Source organism: Eulemur rufifrons, chromosome 1, assembly GCF_041146395.1.
Source record: "Eulemur rufifrons isolate Redbay chromosome 1, OSU_ERuf_1, whole genome shotgun sequence".
In the NCBI taxonomy this organism is placed as follows: domain Eukaryota; kingdom Metazoa; phylum Chordata; class Mammalia; order Primates; family Lemuridae; genus Eulemur; species Eulemur rufifrons.
The window spans coordinates 84,155,809-84,176,698 of NC_090983.1; the positions used below are offsets into that span (position 1 = coordinate 84,155,809).

General features: G+C 35.8%; 1 protein-coding gene across 1 annotated transcript in view; it reads right to left on the minus strand.

The window, feature by feature from the left end:
- The window catches only part of THSD7B (thrombospondin type 1 domain containing 7B), an 841,191-nt gene that overhangs the window by 355,258 nt on the left and 465,043 nt on the right, over window positions 1-20,890 (minus strand). The window contains exons 11-12 of the mRNA XM_069473127.1: window positions 5,567-5,696; window positions 2,344-2,447 (exon numbers count right to left, since the gene is read on the minus strand). Of these exons, the coding sequence (XP_069329228.1) occupies window positions 2,344-2,447; window positions 5,567-5,696 (234 nt within the window). The remainder of the gene's footprint in view (window positions 1-2,343; window positions 2,448-5,566; window positions 5,697-20,890) is intronic.

The following is a 20,890-nucleotide window of genomic DNA, read 5'->3' on the forward strand; positions in this document are numbered from 1 at the left end:
CTTGATCCCAGGATTTCCAGGCTTAGTACACCATGCTTATACCTGTGAATAGCCACTGCACTCCAGCCTGGACAAGGCCTGAGCAAGACCTTGTCTCTGGAAATAACAATGATGATGATGATGATGATGATGATGATAGTATATTAGTTTCCTAGGGCTGCCATAACAAACTGCCATACATTGGTGGCTGGAAACAACAGACATTTATTCTATTACAGTCTGGAGGCCGAAAGTCTGAAATCAAGATGTCAGCAGGGCCACACTCCAAAGGCTGTAAGGGAAGAATCTTTCTTTGCATATTTGAGCTTCTGGTGGAGTCAGATGTCCCTTGGCTTCTGGCTGCGTCACTTCAATGTTCTCTGTCTTCTTCTGTCTTATCAAAACACTTGCCATTGGCTTTAGGGCCCAATGAGATAATCCAGGATGATTTTACCTCAAATTCTTAAATTAATTATATCTACAAAAGCCCTTTTTTCAAATAAAGTCACATGTACAGGTTATGGGGATTAAGATATGGACATATATTCTTGGGATCTACAATTCAAGCCACAAAAATGCATGGAGAAAGAAGATTCTGCCTGTGAAAACCAGCAAGAAATGCAGACAGGAGAAACTTCTCCACATAGTATAAGACAGGAGAGTCCTCCTTTTCCTCTTCCTTCCTCCCCCAGGCTAACTTTCCTTCCTAGACCTAGTTTTTTCAGACCTTTGCAATGCATTCACTTACATAATCACCTGGAATATTAAATAAATCATCACTTGAAAACATATACTTTTATTAAGACCTGGTGCTCTTTGTTCTTTGGAGTGATTTTACAAAGGGGATTGATCTCATTGGAAATTAATTTATTGTTACTGTTTATTATTTTATTTGATGGTTTTTAAGGAATTATAGAGAGAAGATGGGGTTGAAATGTCTTTCCTTTATTATTTTAAAATTGGAGACCCATCCTTACTTTAAAAGTGCAAATTTCCCACCAGCCAAACACCAAAAATTTTCCAATGTTGGTATCTAATTTAGGAAAAACTGAAGTAGGTCACTTGCTTAGTCTAAAGAACTATCAGGTTTTCAGCTAGAAATCTATTTAAATTGAAACTCAAAGAACAAGTCTTCTAAGACAGATGAACTATCTTGCCTTTTATGTGATGATCCTACATCATTTAGGAGCAAAATTTTCTGCAGAACTTACTAAATGGTTTTGTAATAAAAAACCAACCATTATGATACTCTAGTATCAGAGTAGCGAAGTCCAGGTCCCATTTGGAGTTAAATTATTCACTGCACAAAGATGCCGTTTTTAAAGAGTTTCATTCATATAGTAAATATTGCTGATCTAGATATTTTATAGAAATTTTCTAATAGAATGTAGGCAAGAGTCTTGTAGTAACAAGATCATATTATTATAATTTTGTGACATATGGAGGTAAAATGTCATAAGGAAGTGGTCCATTCTTATAATTTACACAAAGTCACTGTAGATCCTCATAGCAATCCTGAATCAAACTACCTGACCAATCACATTCATCTATAAATGTTTTTATAAGGACATGACTTCCAAATTATAACCTATACAACAGGAAGAGAAACTTAATTTTAAATATGCCTTGTAAAAGAACATAATTGTGAAATCATTATAATGGATTTGGTCCCACAAAATATAATTTTGATACATACAACCCTTTAGCAACAAAGAGGTCAGATTTTGAGAATAAAGGACTTCTTATGAAGCCTCAGATCATTGACACCTGGATTATGAGTGAAACAGAAAAATGAGCAATCTGATGATTCTCTAAGGAATTTTTCAGAAATTTCTCACACCGTATAGACATTGATGATAAAAGGAATGTCTACTCAGATCCAGAACCTCATTCACATGTCTTCTAGAAATTTTAATAGTTCCTTTCTATGTGTTTTATATATAGGATATATAGTTTGTATATTACAATTGTATGTAAGCCATGATCATTAAGATTAGTTAATCCATTCAGTTATCCTTTCATTCATCAACAAATATTAAATTAGCACCTAAAATTGCAATGTATATTGTTGTGTTTAATCTGGACATATCCTTCATTTCTTGGTAATTAATATCCAGCATGCATCTGAATCATCAGCAGTGAGGTAAGGTACAACTGAGAACAGATATTTGCTTATATTGCTTTAGTCCTTAGGTGCACTAATTGGTTATAGTTAAAAGATGGTCTAATTAAACACAAAGGCTAATAAATATAAACAATCCAATACAATAATTCCACAAATTACTCAAATATAAAAATAAGCAACACATAAGGATAATATGACTTTAAATTACATATTAATAGAAAAACTAAAAATCCCCTTACCTCTCATTTGCAACCCCTTTCCACAGGCTTCCCTGGTGCCCGTTATTCCCTGCCTGACAGACTCTGGCACTAAGATACAAGGGCTCCATTTCTGTGGCTTCCACCTGTGATTACAAAGAACAGTGGGCTAGCAATCTCACTACCGTAAACATGCAAAAAAAAAAAAAATACTCAAAATAGGTAAATTTAAAATGAAAAAAATACCCATAAATACAATAATTCCATAAAAATAGATGTGGAACCAATGCCATAAAATCAAGCCCTGCAAGCACTAGGGTGACAATAGTCTACTCTGTCCCAGATTCATGGCTAAGGCAGCAATTCCATTTTTTAGAATTTGGACCTTTTGTACATAAACCTTAGTTCATATAGAACAGTAGCAATAAAAAACTATTGGAATCACAGGTCAATCTGGGAGGTGTAGCTATTTATGAATTTAAAGTTGTTTAAAAAACACAATTAAAAAGAGTGAGAAAATCTCTATATCTCACTGGAGCATTAGAGAATCAAGGTTTGAACATTCAAAAGTTTCAGGTGCAAACCTTTTACACTTGATATTCTGCTCCTAATTTTTATAAATTGCCTCCTAGGACTTTGAAGTAACTCAAAGATCTCACTAGGTTATTGAGTAAAAGGAGAAAAGAGAATATGGGATCTATCTTATCTGATAGTTCATCTTAGGGAAGGGGATGGACCATCTGTCCTCTGATAAAATACCACGATTTCTCTTCCTCAGAGGAAACAGTCTTTGAGAAAGTCTTCTGGATTTCCACTATTTTTCCTTTCTGGGGTCAACAAAATGCCTTATTGTTATAACTCACAGGACAGCCTATGACTTGTGTCCTTAAACTTGTCTCTTCAAAATGTTCTGGAAAACCCAAGACCTAAGTGCAACCACAGATTCTACCCTTTCAATTAGTATATTTTTATACCATTTCATATGAGCCAATACTTCTGATAAGATAATTATTTCAAAAAATAAAACAGAAACATAAAGTAAAAACATCATCGACCTCCTTCAAGGGGCCTTCAAAAGGGAATAACTAAAGAATCGGGGAAAAGGTCAGGAAACAGCTAAACAGAAAATCTGTCATGTTTAAAGAAATCACCTAATAATTTTAAATAGTTGTAAATTTACTTTGCACATGCATAGACTCATTCTGCATAATTCCAAAACACAGAAGCAAAAAACGGTAAGGGGTTTTAGCCCAACTTTTCAACTAGGATAGATCATTCAGATTCCTTACATTGAATTTACATAGGCTTTCTTGACCAAAATGATATCAAGTAATTCAATCTCCTTTTGATTGTTGCATAGACTGAAAGGGAAGGAATGAATTTTCAGAAGTTCCTTGTGAAACTTTGAATTTTAGGATGATAAACCTGGGCTCAGAGAGGTTAAATGATATGTCCCAGATTGTACAAGTCAGAACAGGCTGATCATCAGTCCTAGGTCTCTGGACTCTTGGCTACACCTCATTGCCAATTCTGCATAGGGATAAAGTCTCCCAGGCTGTCTTACTTACTTAATGTATTAGGAGAAGCTTGAGTTCACAGGACAAATTAAATAGACATTTTCCTTCTGCTTTAATTTGGTAAACATATGAAGGTATCATCTTAATGGAGTCAGAAAGAAGAATCAGAAGATGATAAAAGCCTATGTTAACTTACTTCTTAGAGAAACTTCCTCCCTGACATATCAATGAAGGGGAAAGCAAAATCTAAATTGGAACCATGTTGCTCAAAATTCAAGGCTGTTTTATAAGAAGCAGAGAATCATGCTGATAACTTGGGTACGTTCTGAACCACACATGAGGAGAGAAGATACAGTGATCCAATTCATACACAGAGGAAGGGATTCCTGGGGAAAGTGGTAGGAGGTCATGATGGGAACTAGTTCAAACATGAGTGGCTAAATTGAAGTGCAACAGGAGAGTGAAGAGAGTGGACGATAGAATGGAAGGTCCTACTAATCATTTCTAGGATTTTATCTGATGATAATAGCCCTGGGTTCATAAAAATATTTGACATCTAATAACATTTGATTTGGCCAATTTTTTTTCACTTGGATATTTTCCTTGAGGGCTCTTTTGCTGGGCTCAGAAGTTTCAATATTTAAACATGGCACAAAGGGATGAATACAGACAGTGTTTGCACAGTGGCCCTGTGGTTAGTGAGAAAAACTGGTAGTCTGGGCATGGTCCCAGTATTTAGTTACATCCTCCCAAAATTGGTCATTGGATAGAAACAATGGGAATAAATGATGATAAAATTGATATCAATTTAGACTTCTTCAATGACACCTTCAAAGTTTATAAAAGAAAATAACTTGTATTATACTGAATAAATTAACACTTGAATTTCAGAGTTTTAAGATAAAGTGTCTCAAATATTATAATCAGGAAAAAATCTGGGCTTTTTTACTAAAGACATTTTTAACTGTGCTGATAAAACTATATGATTTTAAGACCATGAGTTATTTTCACAAGTCAGTAAAACCAAAGAGTGATCCAAATATACTTTTAAGCAATATTTCAGTCCAATTTAAAACTGCCAAATGTTAAACAAGTGGAAGTTTATGACTAATCACAGAAACCTCAGGTATTGTTTTTATAAATAACAGTTGCTAATTTGCCAAGAGAGAATATGTAGGCACATATATAGTTTAAAAGTTATTCATTTTCTTTTTTTTAAAAAAAAATATTTTATCCATAGATTAAACTTTTGCTTAATTAGAAAGTTCCTGAAAATGTGTATAAGATAAAATTGAAAACCAAAGGCATTTTAATTAAAATAAACAATTATTAAGGAAGTAAATTTGTGTTCTTAATTCTTTATTAAAGGTTTTAAAATGAGAACAATAGAATGAGGCTAAGTTACCTCCTATGAGTGTGTGTGTGTGTGTGTGTGTGTGTATGTGTGTGCGCGCGCGTGCGATCCTTCCCCTGGGTAAAGATCTCATTCTGATTGACTAAGTGACATAAGTCCAGCAGCTCTGTTACAGTCAAATGTTTGTTTGTTTGTTTCCCCCTGTTAATTAGACTGCTATATTCTTTACTCCTTCCAGATATAATCTAGTTAAGAAGGGAAAACATTGAAGTATTGGAAGATATACAACATTACTTCTTCTGATTTTTCACTAAATAACCATATATTATATGAAAGAAAATAGGATATGATTTATAGTAAAATCTAATGATAATTTTAAAAGATAACTAATTACCGATATATAGGGCAAAATGAGACATCTTCACACTCTCTCTCTTCAAATAAGGTATCTGGGCATTCTTGGCCTCCATTGGCTGCTTCTTGGATGATAATTCTGTATCGAGACTGTTTTATTGTGGTATTTCCTGAAGTAAAGAAAAAAGAAAGTTATAGTGACCCTTTACATTGATGCAGAGCAAAATCCACAAATGGTAGAAAATGGAGAAAAAAAGAGAGGTAAAGTAAAGAAGCACATATGGAAAGCCAACCTGCAAAAATGTTAATCATTATGTCATTAAATATGAAACATCAAATTTTGAATCAAAACTTTATTATATCTCAAACAAGAAGCAGCACAATTAATCAAAGTAGGTGCCTAAACTATTACACAGTTTTGCCATCTTAATGGTAGCTTGTTTATGCCAGCAGTGAAGAAACCTGGAGAGTAAATGGCAATGAAATCATCATCGCTAAAGGCATTTTCCATAGCTTGCTGAGAATTGAATGTTTTTGCTTGCAAGAAGTTGTTCAAAGCCTGAAAGAAGTGGTAGTCAGTTGGTGCAAGGTCTGGTGAATATGGAGGATGACAGAGAGTTTCCAAGTCCAGCTTCTCTAGTTGGAGCAGCATTGTTTTTTGTGTGTGACACGCGGTCTTCCAAGAAGATTGGTCTGTCTTTATTCCCAAGTCTCAGTGGCTTAATTGCAAGCATCCTCATCATTTTGTCCAACAGGTTGCAGTAGACATCCACTGTAATCAGTTGACCAGGTCTCACAGAGCTGTAGCGGGTGATACCACCCCTGGACCACCCAACAGACACCATTAGCTTTTCTTGATGAATATCAGGTTTTGGACTGTGTTTCAGCACTTAGCCTTTATCCAACTATTGTGCTGAACTCTTGTGATTATCAAAAATAATCCATTTTTCATCACACATCACAATATGGTGTAGAAATGGTTTGACTTTATGTCCTGACAGTAAAGAAAGTCAAGCATCGAGACAATTTCTCTTCTGATGCTCATTTAATTCATGCAGTATCAATCTATCCAGCTTCTTTACTTTGCCAATTTGTTTCAAATGGTCTAATATTGTTGAAATAGTAATGTCAAACTTTGCTGCTAATTCACACAGAGGTTGAGATGGATTTGCTTCCATGACAGCTTTTAGTTCACCATTATCCACCCTGGTCTCAGGTCACACACATGGCTCACTTTCAAGATTAAAATCACCAGAACAGAACTTTTCAAACCATCTACATATTGTGCATTCATTAGCCAAATCCTTCCCAAACACTTCGTTGATAATTTTAGCTGTCTGTGCCGCATTGGTTTCATGATGGAACTCATATTCAAAATAACATGAATTTTCGAGTTTTCCATGGTTTCACAAAAATTTCTCTCAGAAAATTTTGAAAGATAATCACAAGCCAAAATGTGCGTTCGAAAGAATGAGGATGTAGATTCACAATAAAATAATAATAATAAAATCCAAGAAGTGTCAAAGTGAAATGTCAGAGATATCAATTGTCAAATTTATTAATATACTTAAGGAAATCTGACATTCCACTCTTAATCACCTAAATAGAATCTACATTACCAATGGCATGAAAGTTTTATGGCATGATCTGAGGGACCCCAGAAGCCCAATATGATCTCAAAACAACAGCTGAAAGCCCTAGAGTGTTATTATTAGCAATTCATTCTTTTGCTCCTTTAAGTAAGGCATCACCTCTCTAGTCTACTTTTTATAAAGGAAGCACACCTATAAAAATTAATACATTAACCTATATAAATTAACTATGGATATTAGTTTGTTAGATATCTTATTCCTCATAGCTTAATAACCAATATATACATAATTAGAATAAGGGAAGAGGCACTGAAATTGGGAAAGAACAAAATATTCTTTACTTCATGATTTTGCTGAGAAGATGTATTAACAGAAACTTCAATTAACAAAAAGTGATGTTCTCTTTAATGTGTTGGGGCACTCATTTCACAATCTTTAGATGCCTTCTGAATCAACAACACCACCACCACAAATCAATTACTATCTCAATTACTATGTGCAAGATATACTATTGTACTAGATGTGCAGATACAAATCGCTTACCAACAGAATTTAAAATTAAGCAGGCAGAAAAGGCAGATATATGCACAACTAGTTATAATACATTACAGAGTGTAAGCAGTGTCAGTGACACAGTGTTGGGGGAGTATAGAAAAAAGAGTAATCATTTTTGACTTTGTAAACCAAAGACAGCTCTTAAAGATAGAAATACATACATATAGGATGAAGCCATTGCAGGTCAGGGAAATAGTTTGAGAAAAGGCACTGAGACATTAGAGTGTGAGGAATTTACAGAGAAAAACATGTAGCTATACTCAGAAGGACAGTTATGTGAGTACGGCTCTGGGTGTGTGAACATCGAGAGGTGAGGGAGAAGGAGAGAGCAATGTGAAGGTTATAAAGAATGGAAAGAAGGAAAAGTGCAGGAGAAAATGGAATTAATTGGTAGGTTTGGGATAAGTAGTGGCCCTGATCACATAAAGAAGTTAAATTATAGAAAAAGTCAGTCAATTAAATGAAGCAAAACAACAGGAAAAAAAGGAAGATTTATTAAATTTTTATTTGCACATGGTTTTTGAAAAATCATTACTACTAGAAGACTTACAGTGAGAAGCAACTAATCTACCACCCAAGTTCCTTTACTCCCTTTCCTCCTTTCAGAGGAAACACTTTTAACTGTTTCTGTATTTAGTTCTTCTGTGATACCTCCAAATCTATAAATAATGTGCTTATTTCAGTACCTCCTGGGTGGACGGAATTTCTCTTCGATAGCCACCCAGCTTCCTGCTAAGTTAGGTGACAGCTCCCCATGCCATGTCAGAAGTTTCTCTACTCTTCAGTCTTATCCGTTAATGCTCTGTCTTCCATAAAGATCTCTCATGCACTGATGGTCCTCTCTTTTTGTTTTTGAGAAGAAATTAGGGCTTTTAAAGTTCCTTTTCTAAGATTTTTTATGAGATCTTGAGAAGGAGGGGCCAACACTTTTGCATATCTCAAGGCCTTGAACTAGAAGTTGGGCAGATATACAGGGTCTAATCTATTTGCTCCCCAGATCCCTTCTTTGCCCTTCCTTCAACTGCTTTGTACCCAGTAAACTACCCATAGAAGGACTGCCCTGGTGGCCCCTTGTCCATTGGCTTCTGTTTGGGTTTGGCCAGTGGGGGAAAGGGGCACACAATGCAAGGAAAAAGCACAAGAGGAGAGAATAAGAGATCAGAGTATTTATTCCACCAGATTAGATTCCCTGGATCACCTCTAGTTGTCTCCCTACCTCTAACAAAAGCCACAGTTCCCATGGAGTGGAACTTGGCTACAGCTACTTTCCTTGGGTTTCATTAACCAACTCCAAGACTCCTGTCTGTATCCCAGGTACTGAACCATCATCCCTGTTAGTTTACCTTTACGCTGCTCACTCCCTTGTAAATAGTCTCTTCATTAAATTTTCCTCAGTTTCCCCACTTGAGTGGGCCACCTGTTTCCTGCCAGGACATGCCAATAAAGTCAAAGTAGAAATGCTGCAATGCAACAGAGGGAGTGTGATAATTGCTTCCTTTTTAAATGTAGCTAAGGCTCTGTGAGGAATTGGGAAACAAAAGCTTAAAAAGAAAAAAGTACAACTAAAACAATTCTGCATAATAATATATTAATAAAAAGCTACCTTCATTTGGGTAATAACAATAATTATGCCTTTAGGAAAAAGTTTCTTTTCCCACTCCCAATTAATTTTAATTACACTGTACTTACTCTGAAAATTATTGTGTAGCCTTACAATGTGTACATGAGTGTGGGTTTGTGTTTGTGTGCTGTCTAAATATTATCTTGGGAGACTGTAAATAAAGACTGAAGACAACAGAGAAAATGAAGGTTGTGCCTTCACCTCACATAGAAAGAGAAAGCCTAAAGGGGGAGTAGACCTAGAGCATGGACCAGTGCTTCTCCCTTATGCCCTGCACACGCACACACATGCACACAGCGTACACGCACAATACCCACTCACGCACAGAGGTATTCTGCCTTTATGGTATGACTCCAGGTCAAATAGTCCAAAGTTTGAGAAAAATTGTAGCATTGATTTTTATGCCCTACAGATGTTTAGGTCAAGCTTGACAAGGATGAACTCTATGGTTAAATAAACATTTAGCATCGAAGTAAGATTTTCCAGAGGGGCAGCTGATTGGTACTATACAGAAATGAAGAAAAATGTGTATGTCTTTGAAGAAAGAGCTATAGCTAAAGGAGGATCTTGAGCTAGGGAAACCATGCCAGGATGTATAAAATATCTATTAAGAGTTTCTGTGTCTGTGTGTGTGTTTCCTGGAACATGCAATGGTCACATCTAGCATTTGGTCTTAAAGGATTTTTCCTTTCCCTATGATCTAAGTGCCTGAAATTATGGCTAAACCTACAGCAGAATCTGTTACACAGGACAGACTTGATTTAGTGGTGTTGTGGGAAACTCAAAGGCAGGCAGCATGTACAGTTGGGATGAAGCAGTCAGTGGTCTTCTCACTCCAACTCAACTTTGAAGCCAGCATGAGGGTGGTAGTTTTCTATTAAGGAATAACAAAAATTCAAGAAATCAAAGAGGTAACTAGCAACAAAAGAAGTGGATGCCCAAGGCAGTCCTCGATTCCATGATTTAAAGCCATACAAGAGAGGATGAGCAAACGCCAAGTGGACTTCTCACAAAGTGATGTGAAACAATCCCTACTTTTCCATTAAATACATGCAAAAAAAATGATGTCTGGAAAGTAGATAAAGAGGGGAGGTCAGTGGCTTTGCAGGTGGAAGACATTTGGATCACATATGTGTGTAAAGCATATTAAAAGTGTCCAGAAATTAACACCTTAATCTATATCAGATCCACTTCTGTGCATTTCACATATGCTACCTTATTTTAATTACATCACCTTATGAAATTGGTATTATTCTTATCATTGTTCCCATTTCACAGATAAGAAAATGGAGAATGGCAGAGGTAAGATAATTTTCCCAAACTCACCTACCTAGGATTAAAATTATGCTAGAGAGACATCAAACCCCATGATCATTCCATTAAAAGAGACTTTATGGTGAGATGAACAGAAATAGAGGGGCATGCCATGGGGAGGAGTTTGCATCACTGTTCTTCCTGCTATTCCAAATTAGAATTATTAGAGTACCTTTTCCTTTCTAAGCAATTCTTCAATAGTATCCAGTTGCAGAAGGCTTCAGTATCAAAACAAAACAAACAATCAAACAAAAAAAACAGAAAAAACCAAAACCACATCATATTTGTAGGGTTTTGTGAGTGATGCTTCCATCTTTATTAGGCCTATGAAAAATAACAATAAATTAAAGTGCCTGTTTGCAAACATAAATGATTGCTCAAGCATGATTATGACTAATAAACAGCTAGTTTAAATTCAGTTTTGATTTATGCATATTTTATCATCACTAAGCCATCAGGCATAATTAAACTTAAGTTATTAATTATAGTCGAAAGAAGTCACATTTAGAGAAGATGGCAATTTAAAAATCAAGAACCATATTTAACATAGAATATATATGAGTGGGCTACAAATGCAGAGGTATTTATAGATTTGTGTGTGTGTGTGTGTGTGTGTGTGTGTGTGTGAAGGTCAGTCTATACCAGTCTTTCCCAGAAAGACAGCAGCTAAGGTGGAAGAAATAAGTATGTAAAGAGAACCTTTGGTGATTTGCAGGTAGGTAAGCTGGGGCACATCACACTGAACAGAAGAGTCAGGAGTGTTGAGGGTTATTCAGTGAATGATTTAGAATAGAGAATTCAATCCCTAAGTCTGTAACTGATCTAAAATGTGAAAGTACCTGAAAAACAAGGGCGTGGTAGAATGGGGTGAACACAGGCACTGGCTGATAGGAGAAACAGGGCTGGAGATAAATACATGGGTGGGGGTGGGAGGGATCCTAGAGGAAAGTAAATGTGCTAAGTAGATAAAGGACGGTTCTGTATCAGCAATGCATGGAAGCTTTTCCAGCAACAACCTACAGAATTATGACTAGTATATTTTTTAAAAATGACCTCTAGGGATTTCCCTTGTTTCTGAAATATATCTACTACTGATTAGACTTCAGTGATACATTATGCTTCCGGGCACCAATATTCTTCCAAGCTCATCATCTGGTAACTCTTGGTTCTCATCCTGGGGCTCTCTTTCCTTCTCCCTGCTTATACATCCAATTCACCATTCAAAAACAAAACTAAACCTCTGTTGGTGATTCTTCTATAATCACTTTTGAAGCAAAAAGATGATACCAGTGATATTTTAAGATTCATGTCATATAAACAGTCATGCATTAAATACTTCCTGGGGTTGAGTTACAACCTGAATACCTGTTAGACTTCAGGCCATTCCTTTAACCTTGCTAAGCTGTATCTTTCTAAGCTGTAAAGTAGACCAATGAAAAGTTTCCAGTTCTTATAATTGCTGTGAGCACGACACTAGATACTGCATGTAAAACATGTACTCACTGCCTGATACAGGGAATTTTCTCTAGTGTAATGTGAGTTCACAAAAGAAGAAGAAAAAGATTAACTATTCATTTGACGGGGGATTAATACCCAGAATACACAAGGTACTCAAACATCTCAATAGCAAAAAACAAACAATCTGATTAGAAAAATGGACAAATGATCTGAACAGACAGTTCTCAAAAGAAGACATACAAATGACCAGCAAATATATTTTTAAAAAATGCTCAACAGCACTAACCATTAAGGAAATGCAAATCAAAACCACAATGAAGTGTCATCTCACCCCAGTTAGGATGGTGATTATCAAAAAGCCGAAAATAAAATAAATAAAAAATAATAGTGAGGATGTGGAGAAAAGGGAATTCTTATACACTATTTGGGGGGAATATAAACTAGTACAGCCACTATGAAGAACAGTATGGTAGTTCCTCAAAAATCTGCAAATGGAACTATCATACAATACAGAAAGTCCACTACTGGGCACTTGTCCAAAGGAAAGGACATAAGTATATTGAGAGATATCTGCATCCCCATGTTTATTATAGCACTATTCAAAATAGACATGATATAGAATTAACCTAGGTATTCAACAACAGATGAATGGAAAAAGAAAATGTGGTATATTGATCACTACACTTTATACATGTGGAAACACCACTATGTATCCCATAAACTGCATATGCATAATTATTATAGGTAAATTTAAGAATAAAATAAATTTTAAAATAGAAAAATTAGTAAAGGTTTTAATAGTTGAGTCTTCTCTAATTTTTTAAGAAATTGACAAACCAGCCTTCTATTCAAAGCTGGTTCTCATTCATGCTCTGTACTTCTTGGAGTAAAACATGAGTGGCTTCAAACCATTCATGTTCCTGGTTAATTAAGCTACAATTGCAAGGCAATTAGTACCTACAACCACCTTGTCATATAACTGGAAAGGAACACATGGAGTAATCAAATGTCCTGTTTGCTCAGAGCAGTCCTGGTTAATGCCTGTTATCCTGGATTAAATATTAATAACTCCTTCATTCACTCTCAGAAATGTCTTGGTTTGTATGAAAAATTATATGATCACTCTGACAAAGACCATCACTCTTTTTAATCTGATCACTGGACCCTTTCATTCTCGGCCACAAAATTCTGCTTGAGATAGCCATTCATGTATGTGAAGAGGACTGTTTTGTGCACAAACACACTTACTCATGAATCATTAAATTAAAGGGAAAGGAGAACACAGGATAGGGGTGGGGAACTGGCACTCTTAAGGCCTTCTCAGTCCTTAAGTATGGCCTTTTGACTGAATGCAAATTTTATGGAACAAATCCTTTTATTTTTATTAATACATTTTGTTTGTATTTTATATTTTTATTTTATTTTTAAAATGAACATATTTAAAATACTAAAGAATAAAATAAGTTTTAATATAATGATCCTCCCAGATTGACCAGCACAATTAGAACATTAGTAAGCCATAAGGTGCTAAATTGACAGCAGCTACGCTCATGATTTAGTTCTAATTTCCCCTGCCTGACTGGTGCCACTACCGCATGAGGCTGGCTGGTGAGAGTTTATGGGGGTTGAGTACACCAGTCTGTTATCAGTTTTTGACAATAGTGCATTGTGTTTCTGTTTGAAGTGGAATTTGTGAATAGTTGCACAGCTTGACATTTTTTAATTCTGTCTGCTTAACAGCCCATCATGTCAAAGAAGACCAAGAGAATGCTGAAGGAAGAAAACAGATTTTTTCATGAGAATTGGGAATTGCAATATTATCTTGTTTCTGCTAAAGATAAGATGATTTACTTGCTTTGTGATACTGCAATATCAAAATAAAGGAAATTCAATGCTCATCAGCATTATAACATTCATAAGGACCACAAATATTTTAAATTAGAGGGAGAGGTGTGAAAGTTTGTATTGCAAAAACCAAAAGATGAAAAGCAAAAGCAAAGACAATTCTTTCTAGCAGCAATAGGACCTAGAAATAATGCCACAGAAGCAACTTATAAAGTAGCTTGTACACTTGGGAAAAAGGGAAGCTAATTTAGTGATGTAGAAATTCATTGTCGAAGTTGTAGGATGCTTAGACCCCAATAACATTCCAAACTACAAACAACTGCCTCTTTCAAGGAGAATCATAACTGATTGGCAGCATAAATTAGCCTTCAACAGAACAACTTCATGCAAAAGGAAAATATATATTATTCAATTGCTTTGGATGAATCAACTGATACTACTGATGGCACAGGTTTTATAATTCATTTGGGGCATAACAGAAGATTTTCTTTGCTATGAAAAGTTACTTGCTTTGGGCACTCTTGAGAACGGAACACAGGGAATAGATATCTTCAACAACTCTCATGAGAAATATCATGAAATTGTACTGAATTTGGTAAAATTAGTGAGGGTATATATAGATGGTGCACCTTCCATGACAGGAAAATATGAAAGGTTTATTGCACAGATAAAAAAAGTATTAACAAATCCAGATACTCTCATTTCTTTTCATTGTATTTGGCATCAGCAAAATCTCTGTGCTAAAGCTACTATTTTAAGTAACAATTTGCAACAAGTTATAAGTTTTGTTAACTATATTTGTGCAAATGCAACATGGCATTCTTAGTTTCATAACATGCGAAAGTTGAAAGATGAGTAATTCATTGTAGATTTGTCATACCATTCTAAAGTGTGTTGGCTATTGTAGGGACAGGTGTCAGCCAAAATTTTATCAGATAAAATTTTAACAGATAGTTTAATTTAACAGATAGTTAATTTTTTTAAAGAACAAAATCAGCAATGTGAATTATTGCAAGAAGTTTTCTACAGGAATGCAGCATTTCTGTGTGATATCATGTCAAATCAAAATTACTTGAGTATTTCTTTGCAAGGTGAACTAAGTCCATATATGATATATGGCAAAAAATCTAAGCATTTTGAGAAAAGCTATCTTTTTTCAAAAGGACATTTTGGATGAACATTTTCCCCAGTTAGCAAAGGTCATTGATGAGTAGGATGATATATGTGAAGCATTTAAAAAATATGCAGCAATTATAAACCTATTAATTGTAGAATACAATGAAAGGTTCACTGACATTGAGAATCATGACATCACACTCAAATTAGCATTTCAGCCTCACCTAGTTGATACCACCAAGGCACCTAAAGAACTACAGATGGAATTGACTGAGCTCTCCGTAGATAACATTTTAAAGTCATTGCAGGAGAGGAAGGAGCAAGGGCAATATATATAACCTAAACATTTGTACCCCCATAATATGTTGAAATTAAAAAAAATAGTCATTGCTTGATGCTAAGAAAGATCCAATTGAAATATGGAAAAATGCAGTAGAATACCCATGCCTTAAGCCACATGCCTGAAAAATGCTTTCTTGCTTTTCAATCACTTATTGCTGTGAATCTACATTATCTGACCTAACCCAAATCAACATACTCTTAAAATCACAGATGACTGATGCCCAGCTAGAGGAGCAACTGAAACTGTGGACCTTCATGCTGCAACCAAATTTTCAAATGCTTTCCAACAAAATGCAGACACAACGAAGTAATTAAAAGGTTAGTTAACTTTAAATTAACAAATACTTTTCATTTTTAAAAATTATTAAGTACATAGTAGTTAGATTTTTTACAAAATAATGCACATTTTTAAAGTATATCTAATTGAAGTTTCTTGAATGCGGTCTTATTTAATTACAGCAAATGTGGCTAATGTGGCCTTCCAGCATGAAAAGGTTCCCCACCCCTGGGCTAGGGCCTACATCAAAATAACTGACTGGAGCTACTTTACATATGTTATCATGATAGAAACATTACAAATAGGTGCTATATAACAACAACAACAAAAAAAGCCTAGTGTTTAATCAAAGAGGATCACTGAGTGGAAAACAATTTGCACTTGCCAAAAATTCCAAATTGTCATTAAGAAGTCTGTTTCTGAGTCAATGCTATAGACAAAGATGATATGATATTAGGCAGCCCAAGCTTCTTCAACTTTAAATCTGTGACTCTGATTTCTCAGAGGGAAGCATTTACCACAAACAGTGTTGTCATCATTAATAAATATTTATCAGGTGTCTGCTATATGTAGGCAACTTACCTAGAAGCTGGGTATTATACTGAAATGTACATACATGCATTATTAAATCTCCCCAGTGTAGCAGAAGTGAAACTTGACAGATAGATAATAATGTAAAAGTTCTTTATAGTTTCATAAGCATTCATAAATGATAATATAAACTTTGTATTTATTATCCAAAGGCCATCAATCCAGTATGCTCTCTCTTTGTTCAAGGACAAATGAAGGCCTAAGTGGTGAAAAATGCAATGCCCTGGAAGAACCATGAGTAGCAAGTTTTTATAAACTTCCTTCCTATTCATCTTGGTATTCCATATATACAGCAGATACATCAAGAGCAGCATCCTCCCCTAGAATTCCCTCCCAGCCTAAACCTTGAAGTACTTCCAAATGAACACTGAGGTAAAGACACTATCTATCTCTACGCTGATGAAATTGAGCAAAATTGCAAAGCTCTTCTGCTAAACTTTCCAGGGATGTTGAAAATAGGCTCCAGGATATCCAAATACTTCTTTCATTTTGAAATATGGCCTGAAGAATATGTGTTCTATATTCTTAAATTTCCAAAATCATCATTCGTTTTGCAACAGAAGCCAAATTCACTGGATCTGGCAACAGACAAGACCTCCAGGGCTCTGATTTCTAATCCCAGCTCATTACTGAATTGCTATATGACCTTGGGCAATGCACTTAACCTTTTAGAGCTTCAATTTTCTTACTTGTCCTGTGTGGGTAATATTGCTGAGCCAATTCACAGGACAGCTGTTAGGAACGCATAATTAAATGGGATTTAAACTTTTTGCCAATTTTATATATATATATATATATATATATATACATATATATATAAAATCAATGAACTTAAATTTTTTATATGCAAGACCTTAACATAGACTTCAGAAGGAGCGACTCATGTTTATATCTGCATAAACTATCCAAGATAAGAGATAGAGGCAAATGAATATTTTCTCTCTCTGACAGGTACAACACATTCGCAGAAGCCTAGAGTGTAGTTCTAAATTTTCAGGGGCTCTTTCCAATTTACTCTCTTTCTATCCCCAACCACTACTATTCCTAAAACATCACTAATGTAGAAAGCTTATCTGATCTAACAGTCACTCTCTTTGTGCCTGAACTTCCTCTCCCTCTCTACATATCACAACTGAAGTCACACATAGCTGATCTCACTGTCTTCAATTCAGGCTGCATATCAGAATTTCAGGGATGCTTTTTCAAACTCCTAATGTCCTGCAACCCAAAGCAATGAAATGAGAATCTCAAGTAGGTGAGGCCCAAACAACAATACAGTTTTTAAAAATCCCTAGGGCAAAGAACCACTAATTTTGCACAATTAAAGCAGTGTCTTTCATTCACCCAATGTGTACAACAGGAAAAAGACAACAGAGTGTGCTTAACCAAGCAACAGAAAACAAACGAATGCCAGCTAAATCATTACTGCTCTCAACACATTTCAAAAATGCTTGTCCTCTAGCTAAGTACATCATAATGGGTATAATTAGAAATGTGTACTATAAACAAGGAGGGTTAACAACGTCATTTATAATGATGAGTTGCACTTGTCCTTTCTTCTTGCCAACGTGTGCTGAAATGACAGGGATTTATTTTTCCCCCCACCCCAACTCCCTTTCATTTTAACAGAGGAAGTGTCTAGTGGCTGCCTGCTACAGAGCTCCTTAAAGTGCTCCTTCAGCGTTAAGACTGAAATACACTGGAGCCCCAAATTTCACAGTATACGGACAGGTTTGGGGGGCCCAAATGTCATCTAAGATATAAGTTAAAGATGCTGTCATCATTAGTAGGCATAAATACTGAATGATGTATTAGAAAAACTCCTGAAAGTAATCATGTTGCCCAACCCTATTAATGCTTTATGTCTTCAAAGACATAAAAGACTGCTATTCAGGCCTACCATTGTGCTTTTAGCTAGAGGGCAGAAGGGCTTCCGGGTCAAACTTATGCGTGATAGCAGAGTGAGGGACACAACTCACACAGGGCACAGGAGTAGCCTGGGATGCTCAGATCCTCAATTCTTAGGGGAGAGTCAAGTGTATCGTTTGGCCACTGGCTGTAACAGACCTTGCTGTGCTCTAAACCCACCATCACTCACTGTGGCTCAACCACATAAGCCCTGGGCTTTTGTTGTAAACATTTTTCAACGTCCTTCCTGTCCTTCCTGGATGTGTCTACATGGAAAAGCTGGCTTTTATGAATGTGAAGTGTGGTTAATCACCCCGATATTAAATACCGGTGTGACACTAAAGGTCTTGTTTTAGAGATAGCGGTAACACATGGTTAAAGGAAATAACTCTTTGAATATAAACCAATTAAAATGAAGTTTTTTTATTTTTAACTATAAATTTTAGCACAAGGTAGATAAAGACTGTCAATTATCCTTTTTACACATGAGGTACATGTTATTACTCATCTTGCTGTCATTACTTTTGCACCTCCAACGTAAAGTCGCTAGCTTTCACAATTCCTTTTTTGGCTTAGTTAGTGTTGATGTAATAACATGACTTTTAAGAATCAGTGAATCTGGAATCCAAGGTCTGTGAATTTGGGAAAATTACTTATCTCTTGGTGCCTCAAAGGGCAATAATAAGAATATGTTATTATGGGGCTTTGAAGGAGAACAATCAGGTAATGGAATATAAAGTAGCAAGTTCGGAGTTTGGCATCCAGTAAGTATGTAAAGACGTCAGTTGGTGTCCAGGTTAGTGTGGGGGTGGGCTAAGCATATTTCTTCTGTCTTCACCTAGATAACCCCTCTACTTTTTTGAGACAGAGCAGAGGGTCTCCTCTTTCAAGAAATCTTTCCACACACCCCCTCAGCCAAACTGCCCTCTCCCTGTGTTTCTATCCCCCTACAAAGCGCCATGGTGTGTACTGTTGTTTTTGTGACTTTCTGTCTCTCCGCGTCCTACTGCGGTGCTGAAAACCTAGCAGGCATCATAAATCACAAACGATTACTGAATGAATAAAAGGATGAATGAATGAAAATCATGACTGAATGAACATGGAGCCATCTTTTTTTTTTTTTTTCTTGAATGGGAAGATGTAGATATTAGTTTCTAACAATATACAAGACTATGTGCCTGGAGAAACTCTTCTGACACAGAGCCATTAGAATGCTGAAGGAGTTTGTTTCTTAATTCAATTTAAAATTCATCATGTTTTTTTTTTTTTAATTTTAGAAGTTTCCAAACATATCAAATGAACTTAATGTACATGTCTTCCAGCTTCAATAATTATCAGGATATGGCCAAACTTGCTTCTTCTATCCCCCTACATACTCACACACACCCAGATCAGTTAAAAGAATAGCATATCATTCATATGCAAACATTTCCGAATAGATTTTTAAAAGATAGGGGCTCCTTTTAAAACTATCTTTTAAAGATAGTATCATAGGAACATATTAATATCAATTCTCCTCACTATTAATAAATATCCAACTGTCATTTGGACTATAATTAGTTGGCATGTCCTAAAGGTTCCTCTCCCTTTTATATTTGTTTCCCTTGCAATTTTCATTGAATTGTTTCTAGAATGTTTTCTAAATATATGGCCAAAAAACAAAGAAAGTGAGGAAATATTTTGGAGCACTGGTCCTTGGGAAAACTTCTCCATCACTGGTGGTGAGAGCCTGGGTTTTAACGGACAAGGTAAGTCAGGAGCCAGGAGGCAGGGCCTGTGGCCAGAGCACAGAGTGGGGTGTGGTCAGAGACGCATCCCTCCATATCGGCACGGCACGAATAAAGCTTGAATACTTTGCTGGGTACTCTAGGAAAAAACCTGCTCCAACAGAGAGAAACAGTGGGGGTGCTTGTCTGTCTTGGCCTTGACTCTGGTAGGAACAGAAAAAAAGAGAGACATCACTCAAAGATTTCCCGGACAGATGTCTTTATTAATATATCTGTGGAGTTGGAATTCACACTACTCTCTGTGGAAGAAAAAAACCCAAGACACAAACTATTTATATGTGTTCTAGAAGAAGAATATTGAAATCTTCTAAGGAGAGGATACTGTTCTAAAAATTGAGACTACAACAGAACATAAGAAAAAAATATATTCCTGTTCTCAAGGACCTTTCATTCTAATAGAGAAAGACAGACAATTTGAAAATAAATCAGGTAAATATTTAGTGTTGCATGTGGTAATTAAATGTTGTGCAAAAAAAAAAACAGAGCAGGGAAGTGTGCCTGTGCGTGTGTGTATGCGTTTGTGTGGTGAGGGAAAGGTGTTGTAATTTTAAACTTCAAAAGCCTCAATGAGAGGGAATATTTGAGTGAGAACTCGAAGGACGTAGGGAGTTGTCTATGTAATATCTAGTGAAAGAGAAGTCAAGGCAGAGCAAACAGTCCGCAGCCAAAGTCCAGACAGAGCAAAGGGGACAAGAGTATCTGCATCCCTGAGAGGGGACACAGGAAATGAGAGGCAAGGGGGTAAGCTTTCCCACACAGAAAAATAAATTGGATTCTTACCTCATGCCCTATATAAAAAATGGATTTTTAAAGACAAATGTAAAGGTTTCAGAAGAAAAAGATGGGATAATATCTTTATAACTTTGGGACAGGAAAAAGTATCTTGGGACACAAAAAATGAAAATCATAAAAAATTGATAAATTCAACTACATTAAAATTAAGTATTTCTGTTTATCA